The 10,982-nt window shown below is 45.3% G+C and overlaps 1 protein-coding gene across 2 annotated transcripts in view; it reads left to right on the top strand.

Moving 5' to 3' along the window:
* The first annotated feature begins 1,468 nt into the window (after positions 1–1,468).
* PRPSAP2 (phosphoribosyl pyrophosphate synthetase associated protein 2) overlaps positions 1,469–10,982 on the top strand; it is a 48,859-nt gene continuing 39,345 nt past the window's right edge. Inside the window, exons 1-4 of one of the 2 annotated variants that reach the window (XM_021694583.1) lie at positions 1,469–1,598; positions 6,768–6,918; positions 8,131–8,183; positions 10,283–10,349. In XM_021694583.1, the coding sequence (XP_021550258.1) occupies positions 6,800–6,918; positions 8,131–8,183; positions 10,283–10,349 (239 nt within the window). In that variant the 5' untranslated portion in view covers positions 1,469–1,598; positions 6,768–6,799. Of the gene's footprint in view, positions 1,599–6,767; positions 6,919–8,130; positions 8,184–10,282; positions 10,350–10,982 lie in introns of those variants that run through there. The other variant, XM_044921950.1, reaches the window with a different exon arrangement.

Raw genomic sequence — 10,982 nt, 5'->3', positions numbered from 1 at the left:
GAGAAATTTATTGGCTCCCATCATTGAAAAGTCCAGGGAACTCCTGACTTCAGATTCAGCCAAACTCAACGGGGCTCGTCTATATCCCTCCCCCTTTCTTCTTCTCTGAGCATTTCTTCTGTCGGTTCCCCTCCAGGTATCCTGACAGATAGCAAGAGAGGAAGCCTCTAGCCTCAGTCCCCCCAGGAGGCTGGAGATTGTGTCTCCTGGGCTCCCGTTGGCTCAGCGGCCTATCCTTAGAGCCAATCAGCAAGCAGAGAGAGAGAGATGAGCTGTCCTGATTGGTCAGATCCATTCATAGGGCAACAGGTGGCGTGAAGGGTGGATCCCACGCTGCTGGCCAAGGCAGGCAGGTGGGGTTGGACGAGGGTTAGATCACAGTGCAGAAGTGAAGAAAGCCCAGCAGAGTTCCGTTTGGAGAGGATTCAGTTTTGTGCCGTGGATGTATCAGTGGGCTCATGGGCCTCGCTCTTTGCAGAAGTATGTCCCTGTACAGTTGTCAGGCAAAGGAGATGTCTTAAATGACTCCATTTCATGAAGTATCACCCAATTTATAACTCATAAATTGAGATGCTTGTATTCCGCAATTGTAAAATAAGAGGTTGGCTGCTTCTAGCTAGCTGCCCAACTTTTGATGAATGATTTCGTGCCTGATGCTTGTGAAAAATCCAAAGCAGAGTTGGAGATACAGTGCGGTATACGGGTCAGCTTAGTGCAGAGTTTGGTGCCGGGCATCCTGGATTGCAATTCTTGTCCACTTAGTCATTTGTCAAGTCATTCAGCGTCGGTGTTTCAGTTCCCACAGCTGTTAAAATGCCTACTTCATTGTCTTGTGAGGATTAAATAAATTACGGTTAATATATGTTAAGCACTTAAGAGGACTTGGTCTGACACATGATAAATGCTACATACGTGGTCGCTATTATTATGCTATATATATAAAATAAAGGCTAAACACACTTAAATTATAAGGAATTCAGGAAACGGATACCAAAAGCACCAATTCCTTTATAACAAAAGAAGAAAGGAAATAATTACAATAACAACGGAGCATTTACTACTTGCCAGAAACTGAGCTAAAAAGCTCTGCATGTGCTCTCATTTAATCCTCACAACCCCATGACATGGATGCTACTATCATTTCCATTTTTCAGATGAGGAAATCGAGGCTCGGAGGGGTGAAGTGACTTTGCCCAAGGTTACAGGCCAGTAAAGACTCGAACCCAGACGTCTGTGATTCCACACGCTCGCTCTCATTCACAGCCACCTGGGGGATAGCCACGTCCAAGGGGCCCAATGAGGCTCAGCCCCGCCCATCTCCGCCCCTCGTGCCGGCCTGGCCCCACCCCTCTAGCCCGGCCCTTCGGCCTCGCTCCTCCGCCCGGGTGGGCCACGCCCACGGCCCCAAGCCAGGTGCCTCCGCAATCCCGGCTCCCGGCCCCGCCCTCTGCCCCGCCCACAGGCCTCGCAGTCGCCGCGGACGCCGTCCTTGCGCATGGAGTCGCCATTTTGCTCCTAGAGAAGCCGTCTGGAGAGCCGGCGCTTTCTTCCTTCGGCAGCCGAGGCTGCGGCGGGGCCGGGGCTGGGGTCGGGGCCAGGTAGGCGGGCGGGAGCCAGCGACGAGTGGCGGCGCGGACCGGCGGGCTCCGGCACTGCGGGGCGCAGGTGCAAGGGGCGGGGAGCCCCGCGGCGCCGGCTCGCGGACGGGTCGCGCGGTCCCGGGGCGGCGGCGGCTGGGGGGGTACAGCGGGGCGACCCCGGCCTCGCGCCCGCAGCCGCCCCCTTCCTCCCTCCCTCCTTTCCCGTCCGGAGTCCGCAGGGCTCGGGCCCCGCGCGCGGGCCCCGGGGTTACCCCGCTCCAGGCGCCGTTGGGAGTCGAGCCCTAATTATGGGACCTGCGGCCGGGCGGCTCAGAAAACAAGCCTCCAGCCCAGCCATCTCCGGCCCCTAATCTGACACGGCCCGTGATGTTAAGTTGACTGGCCTTGCTCGTCGCAGACATTTGTTACCCTATAGCCGGTTTTTAATTTTTAATTTTAATTTTTTTTTTATTCCGCCCAGAACTCACCCAGGAGGGAGGACCTTGATGTAATGTTTAGGTCTTATTTTACTATAAAATGTTTTCCCCCAGTATATTACATTGATGATAAGGATTTTTCCCCCTTTATTTTGATACTGGCGCAGTTTAGGTTGTTTAGCTTTTACAAAGAATAAGGAAATGCGGAATGGGGATTTGGGGCATGAGGAAGTGTGATTTCTAATGTTAAAAAGATTTAAATGCGCAAATAAAAATAATTCAGTCACATTATTGAACTCCACTAAGTCATACCCTTATTCCTGTCCGTATTCCTATCCTGACCTGGTCTGTACCATTATCACCCAGTTTTGATTAGAGGAAATGAAATTCTGCTCTTACTTAACCGAAGGACTTCTGCATAGTCCCGGGGATTTACCGTTTTTATTGTGTTGAATATATATTCAGAATTTTACTTAATTACCCCATTATGGATCCTTTCCACATGTCCAGTGTTGCTCTTAAAAAAATCTTGCAGTGACCATCATTGAGCATATATGGCTTTTTCTTTCTTCCCCTTGGTATAAATTCCCAAAAGGGGAAATACTGAATCAAAGTTTTGTGCTGTGTTCTTTCTTTAACACTTGATATCAGTTGTTTCCTAAACAAGCATGTTTGCTGTAGACATTTTTCAAAATCTGGATGTTTGTCCGATCCTGCTCGCTGTAGTGCCAAATTCAGCAGGGGAGTCCAGTCATTTTCTGTGCTGTTGAGAGACAAGCTGTGCATACAACTGTCTGTGCTCCAAGTCAGACTGAAACTGAGCTAATGTCTGCTGCTTGGAGGCCATGCAGGCTTGAGCACATTTCTTCATCTCAAAGCCTCATTTCCCCATGTGTAAAATGGGTCCTCATCTGGTGCCTGCTTTATTGAGTTGTCATAAGAATTCAAAGCACTCAGAAAATGATGTTTGCTGTAAGAAAACGTGCTGATGGAGAGATGGGCAACGTGCCTGGGATCACAGAAGCATAGAGGATTAATTCAGCTTAGGCTTTTGCCCTACTAATTCTCTTCAGCACTGATATAAAAAGCATTTTTTTTTTTTGAGTGAGGGACATCACTAATAAAAATAATCATTCTTTGCACTTTATGATGCCTTCTAGTTCCATTTGTTAATCATTGCACCTCAACCAGGTCAGACTTTACTCAACAAATGTTTGTTGTTTGACAAATATCATTGAGCTTCTTCGACGTGCCAGGTACTAGGCTCTGGTCGTACAGCAGAGGACATAATGGTGAGAAAAAAATCTCTGCTGTCCTGGACCTTAAATTCTGGTGGAGGAAGCTGATTTTACTAAGCATCTATTTCTCTTGTCAGGAAGGGAGAGGCACAGGCCTGGCCAAGGGACCTACCCAAGGACTGGTAGCTAGGGACTGTGGAAGACAGACCCAAGACTGCACCCTCCTACTCCAGCATCTTTAGATAGGAGGTGTTGGTACAGTGGGCTCTTTGGAGGGAAAGCATCACGCTGTAATGCGAGCCTTCCTCATCCAAAATATGGAGAAGTGGTTTTGAAATGACTGCTGGCAACAGCCAAAGCAAGTGGTCTTTCAGTGTGGATTCATTCATGAGACCTAATAGGTTGTCAAATCTCATTCAAAGAGGAGTAGGATTTGCTTTTTGAGAGGGGCCGAGAGTCTCTGAAAAGGGTGTGTTTTCATACGTGGTATAAATAATTCTCACACATTTACATTCTAGAGTAAATTTAGGATAAATGTAAAAGCAACTGTAGTTTGTGGGTTCCATTTCACACTGAAGCTTTGTGCTAATGAGCCTCCTGCCAGCCCCATCCTGGTGATTATGTTTCTGAGGATAATCTTTTAAAACTCACTTTTCTTGAAGCTTGGTAAAGAGCACAACTTCCATTTCCAGTAGGGAAAAGGAGAACCAAAGCTAGCAACAGCCCTTAGGTTTGAACATCTTGTAGAATGAATGGTCACAGAACATGACTGTATCGATAACCATTTCCACATGGACTCCCCTTCCGGTGCCATCTCTGAGGGTAGTCTCAGGTTAGGTTTCAGTTACAGAAACCTGGTACCTGAAGACGGGGACTTAAGAGGCCACAGTCAGTGGTGAAGGGCATTTAAACTATGACCAGTAAGGAAAGGCTCCAGGAAGTAGCTTGGAGAAGAGAATACACAGAGCTAAGAGAGCCATCTAGAGATAGGTGGAGCACTGCCCTGCGGTGAAGGAATTTGATGTTTGCTGTAAATTATCAAGGGAAGGACAAGGACCAGGGGTGGCGACTGCAGGGAGAGGAAGTTTAGCATGTTCTAAAAAGTTTGGAATGGATGGGCCCTCAGGATGTGGTCGTCAGTCTCTGGAGCTCTTCAAGTGCCTGGAGTGGTTTCTTGGAGTCCTGTAGATGGGCCGATTGACCTCTAAGAGCTCTTTCTGCCCTCACATGCTTTCCTTCTGAGTGTTCCAAGCCCTCTCAAGAACACTGTGGTACTTTAGGAATCTTATTTGAAGTTTGTGGGATATAAAAAGAGGGCCACCCTCTGTGTATTACTGTACTTGTTCAGGAGAAAACCAAAATATTAACAGTTGATTCCTATGTAGCTTCCATTTACCAAGCAGATCCTCTATGTGGGACACTTTGTTAAGTGCTGTACAGAAATTAATTTTACAGTGACCCTGTAGGGGCCATATTCATGTATTGTATGGATGAGGGAACTGAGGCTAAGAGAGATTAATTTATGCAGGGCCTCGCAGGGAACTAAGTAGGAGACAAGATGCACACATGAGTTTGACTCCAAAGCCTATACTTACAACTACAGGAAAATGAGTTTCCTCTTCCAGACGTGTGCCCTGTGTTCCTGAACACACATATATTGGTTGAGAGACAGTGTTGGAAGATACTTAAGATCTCTTACAACTTCGAGTATTGCAAATGTTCTTTCATATATACCAGCCATTCTGCCCCACACTATGCCATAAAGCAGGGGTCAGCCGACTTTCTGTAGAGGATCAGATGATCAGCTCTTTTTCGGCTTTATGGCCGGCACTCAACTCTATCATTGTAGCCATAGACAGTTTGTAGGCGGTGAGCGTGGCTGTGTTCCAATACAGTTTTATGTACAGAAATAGCATTAGGAGGGACCTGGTTTGGCCCGTGGACTGTAGTTGGCTAATCCCTGCTCCCGAGCCACCTTCCATGGTAGGCACCACCAGTCCTCCTTGGTCTCCTTAGGGCTTTGGCCATTTGTGCCTGCGTTTCTGTTTGTAATTCACAGGCTGTAGGTAAATTTCATGGCCCTGCTCCACATTTCCCTTAAGAGGCACTCTGTGGGGAAAGGGGCTTTCCTAGCCTGCTGGTGCTGCCGTGCCTGTAAATTGCACCATCCCCAGGCCCCAGTGGTTCTCTTGCAGTTACTGCAGAGAGATGCACACATGCACTAGGAGGCCTGTTTAGGATGGTGACCCGCTAAATGAGGCAACTCAAGTACCATGGAATATTTGCAGCAGTTAAAAAGGACCAGATGGGCATATATTTTGTAACCCTGGGTTGTCAGAATGTATCGTTTAACAAAAAGGATGATAGATACATTTGTACGATGATTTTTTTAATGTTAGAAATGTATTTTTGTCCTATCTTTTTATGAGGGGAGGGCCACGAGTGAATGCGTAAAGGTCTGATGGTGTCTGTATCAAACTAATAAGAACTGTCCATTCTGGGAGGGTGGGTGGGAAGGGGCCTGGTGACTTTAGCTTAAACAGTCCTGGTTCCGATTTTTCCAAGGAGAATGCGTTTGTGTGTTACTCTTATAATTAAAATGGAAAAACAGCAAAAAAGAGCCTCTCGCTTCATCTCTTTTCGTAATCTCCACCGGCCTTCCCTGGTGCCATCCCAAGTAAAGCTGCAACTGAGGAAGTACAGTGTGCTTGCTGGGAACGTGCCCCCATGCCCCCGTGGCCTTCGAGATTGTTGCTGGGGCACCTAAGTCCTGCACCTTCCTTGGGTGATAAGGACACAGCCCAGAGAAGGGAAGGTGGGAGGGCACGTGAATGTGGGATGACCACCTCACCTCTGATGACTTTGAGGCCGGGGGGTTTTCTGTCTATGCCCTGCTGCCTTTCAGTTGGGCGGTCTGCTCACTTCCCCTCAGGGTTATTTTCTGGTCGGCCTTTTCTTGCAGTTCAGGAAAATGCAGGTGGCAAGGTCCGCCTTAGATGTGGCTCAGGGCATTAGGCAGCTGACAGGCCAGGGGAGGGCTTTGGGGTAAATAGTTATTATAGGAAAATATAATGGTCATAGATGGGTTATTTATTCATTATTTAAGGGTCCATCGGTCCTTGTCCTTGCTAATGGCTCTGCCATTTTTCTGTGTGTTAATCCAGGAGGACTTTTGTTGTCAGAGAATAAAAGGAGGTTGTCCATAATTGACTTTAAGCAGCAAAACAGTAAAACACTGAGCTCTTCAGCTCCACCTTTCTTGTAAGTTTATCATTTATTCCCAGTGGTCATGAAAACTAACTAAATCATATAACATATTTCCATAAATTCGGAACCCTAAAATCCAAACGAACTTTTTATTTGTCCATACATAGATGTAACATAAGAGACTCCATGATGGTGAACACTAATCTCCTTCAGCTTAAGTCATTTGCTATTTAAAAAAAATGAAAGTTCATTCAGGTGAATTTAATATTCTCTGGCAGTTGCTAATATACTTTTAATCCTCCTAGGCTCTGAGAATTGGAAAACCAAGAAGGTTTTGATGTTTTGTGTGGCGCCACCTGAATTAGAAACCAAGATGAACATAACCAAAGGAGGTCTGGTGTTGTTTTCAGCCAATTCTAATTCATCGTGTATGGAGCTCTCAAAGAAGATTGCCGAGTGAGTTATAATCGTACCATTAAGATCCATATTCATTATGTGATGTTTTAAATTTGATGATTGCAAGAGCACTGATTGTTCACCTCGAGAGCAGATATTTTGTAGTTAATCTGCGTGTCATCTATATATTAAGGGCTAACCTTTTTGTTAAATATTTTATTTATTTATTTGACAGAGAGCACAAGCAGGGGAAGTGGCAGGCAGAGGGAGAAGCAGGCTTCCTGCTGAGCAGGGAGCCCGATGCGGGGCTTGATCCCAGGACCCTGGGATCATGACCTGAGCTGAACGCAGCCGCCCAACTGACTGAGCCACCCAGGCGCCCCAAGGGCTAACCTTTTTGTCAAACTGTCGTAACCCCCTACATGTTTGTTAAACAGACATTTATTGAGTCCTCATGAGTGCCGGGGATTGTGTTCGGTGCCACCTGTGTATAGAATTACTTGACTATAAAGAACAGTGGAGTGTATTCTCTATGAAAATAGTTTATCTAGATTACAGTCCAGTATAGTCTTAGTTATTTATTAAATAAAATTTTGCCAGAAACCAATATTGCACTGTATGTTAACTAACAAAATTTACATTAAAAAAAAACAATAAAGATTGAACACCCTCCTGGGTGGGTACTAGGCCTTGATCCTAGATGTTGGGGATTAACGGTGAACAAATCAGTCAGGATCCTTCCTTTTTATATTTAGTTGTGGAGCCAGGCAAGAAGGAAGTCAACAAAACAAAATTTCTGGGGGTGATAGTGTGAAGAAAACAGTGTGAAAGAAACAGTTTGGGCAGTTTGTTCTGCTTTAGCTTGGGGGCTTGGGTGCCTTTTAAACCTAGGGGATGGTATGTGACTTGAGAAACCCTCCAGGCAGAGGGGACAGAAGGTGCAAAGGCCCTGAGGTGTGCAGCAGGAGGTGTTGGTATAGACCAGGGGCACAGCTGGAGGACAGAGGGCACAGGGAAATGGTCGGTGAGGCAGGCTGAGCAGGACTCCGGAGGCCTTCTTGGGGTCGGCGTGGGGTGGCCGTGGGGGGTTAGGTAACGGAGTGACAGGACAGTAGCATATCCACTTTCAATTTTATAATAAGAGTGCCTCTATTTTATTTTGCTTTATCTTCTTTTTATGAATTTCTGAAGCATCCTCAAATTGTAAAGATGTTGGATGGATTATGTCTGTATTATCTTTTCAACCTTCTCCCCCCCCTTTCTCTTCTCTAGGCGGCTGGGGGTGGAGATGGGCAAAGTGCAGGTTTACCAGGAACCTAACAGAGGTGAGCTATCTTGGACATGTGTTACATTGATCTTTTTGTGGAATGTGGCATGCTGGCTCAGTCCCTCATCCTCCACTCTTGAAACAGTTGGACCCAGTGGCCGGTTAGTTCTGCACGAAGTCGGGTGGGCAAGGTGGTGAGAGTGGTGCTTTAGCTCTTACTGATACCAAGTGGATATAGAGTGTGTGGGGCTTGAACTCCAGCTCTCAGACTTCATCCAGTAAAAACCGCAGAGATGCATGCAACTAGTCCACTGAATGGAAATTCAGCAGTTGTCTGAGTTTATGTCCCCTTGGGCAGAACGAGAAAACCCCATGTGGCCACAGTATTAATTGGTTGTTACTCCTTTTTTTTTTTTTTTTTTTTAAGATTTATTTATTTTAGAGAGAGAGAGTGCACAAGTGGGAAAGGAAGAGGGAGAGGGAGAGAGAATCTCAAACAGACCCCGTGCTGAGCTCGGACCTTTCTAAACTGCAGATGATTTAATCTGCCACTAAAGGGGATTGCATGATATCCTTTGTGTAGTCTGGAAGAGAGGGTAAGGGAGAACTGGTAGCAGAAGGCACACGAGGAGGTTGGTCCATCCTTCGCGTTCATGAATGAAGGCAGAGAAAATACTTGGTGTCTATTGGGAAGGAAGGCAGGAACTGACATTTGTGGATTTCTCGCTGTTAGCAGATACTGAAGAACTGCGCTCAGGGGTGATAATAGGTACGAAGTCCCCAAAGTAGCAGAGTCAGGATTCAAACCCAGATCTCCCCGACTCTAAAGCTCATTTTCTTTCCTTGGTACCTCATTCCTTCGTAAACACGTATTCTGTTTTTTCCAACATTTTGAATGAAAATGTTCAGACCTGTAAAAAAGTTGAGAGAATAGTGCAGTGAATATCCATATGTATGTCTGCTACTTGGATTCAATAGGTGTGATTTTGCAATATAGATATGTATGTGTGGAACCTTTTGAAAGTAAGTAGCAGGCATCAAGCCCTGAATGCTTGACCATGCTTCTCAAGAATAACCACGTTCTCCTGCATGAGTACACTATTGTTGTCACACTTAAAGAAATTAACGACTGTTTTCTAATTATCTAATATCTAGTCTGTATTCAAATTTCCCTAGTTGTTCTGGAGAGGCTTTTATAGCTGGGTTTTTGTTTTTTGTTTTTTTCAAACCAGGATTCTTGGCTCAAGCAATATGTTTTTTTTTATCTCTTTAGTTTCTCCTAATCTAGAACAGTTCTTTCTTCGCATGACATTGACTTTGAAAAATGTCCCATTCTGCATTTGTCTAATTGTGGCTGATCACACATTTTTTGAGAGTAGGGATGTTGGACCTTATTTATGTTTACTCTCACAGCATTATTATAACATTGCCTAATAAGTTATTTTTTTTTAAAAAGATTTTATTTTTTTATTTGTCAGAGAGAGAGAGAGAGAGAGCGCACATGAGAGCACAAGCAGGGGGAGTGGCAGGCAGAGGGAAAAGCAGGCTCCCTGGGATCCTGACCTGAGCCGAAGGCAGACACTTAACCGACTGAGCCACCCAGGCGTCCTGCCTAATAAGTTCTTAATTGTGCTGGTTTTATGAATGAGTATGTGCTCAGCGTGGTACAGCACTCACTCCTTACATGAGAGAAGTAAGAAGGGTAGATTTACTTGTTCCAAGTCAGAAACGGAATTCTTTTTGAAGCACGTAACGTAACCTGACATGTTAAAAAGTGTGGTTAGGGGTGCCTGGATGGTTCATTCGTTTGACTGTCTGACTCTTGATTTTGGCTCAGGTCATGATGTCAGGGTCATGAGATCGAGCCCTATGTCAGGCTCTGTGCTGGACGTGGAGCGTGCTTGAGATCCTCTCTCTCCCTGTCCCTCTGTCCCTCCCCTCCCTCTCTCCCCATCTCTAAAAAAAATAAAAAGTGTGATTAATGCCAGTGTGTTCATTATCCTTAACAGCACCTAAAACCTCATGAGTTTCTTTAACAGTTCCAGTTTCCATATTTTATAACATTGGGGATGAAACAGATTTTTTGTGTATTTTAAAAAACATAAATTATATGTCTTTTTCATCCCTCCCCCGCCTTTTTTTTCCTTTTCCTGCCAGAAACAAGAGTACAGATTCAAGAATCCGTGAGGGGAAAGGATGTTTTCATCATCCAGACTGTCTCAAAGTGAGTCCTTATCCAACAGACGCAGTGTCGCTCTCTGGGTTTTTCTTTCTGGGCACGAGTGTTTAGAATAATAAGAGCTGACTGGACAGGAAGAGTTATGAGCATTTGAAAATTGGTTATGTCTTATTCTACTAATTTTTCTGACATAACTGTGGACTTTTACGTGTTCTTTCGTGTTCTTGAAGGGTGGAAGTAACCAAGTCTTGGAGTAGAGGTTCTTAATGAGAATAGAACCCATTACATTGCCTCTCAATAGCCAGAATTTGATAAAACTCAGAGGGAAGCTGTGCTAGTTCTCCAAAAAAGGCGGGAGGAGAGGTGTTTACTTACTTGGGGTTCTTAAAGCTTTGACTGCAGGCAATTTAAAAAATGATCACCAGTTCTTATTTTGTTGTGTAGATTAAATGAGCAGAGAAGATAAAAGAATAATGTATTGAAGGAATATGTATTCCTGTGTGGTGTGACGTTTGACAAACGTATGTTCTGGAAATTGTCAAGGCTGCAGCCGTGTGAGCTTGGTGAGGAGTCAGTGCAGTGAGGTGTCATGTACGATCAAGGACCACGCTGTCCACAGATGCCCCCACATGCCTCTGTATATGAAAGTGCTTCACTCGGTTTTTAATAATGTCTGGA

Source organism: Neomonachus schauinslandi, chromosome 15 (assembly GCF_002201575.2).
Source record: "Neomonachus schauinslandi chromosome 15, ASM220157v2, whole genome shotgun sequence".
NCBI classification, from domain to species: Eukaryota; Metazoa; Chordata; class Mammalia; order Carnivora; family Phocidae; genus Neomonachus; species Neomonachus schauinslandi.
Note: the sequence above shows the minus strand (reverse complement) of the source record. Positions and strands in the feature narration are given on the sequence as shown.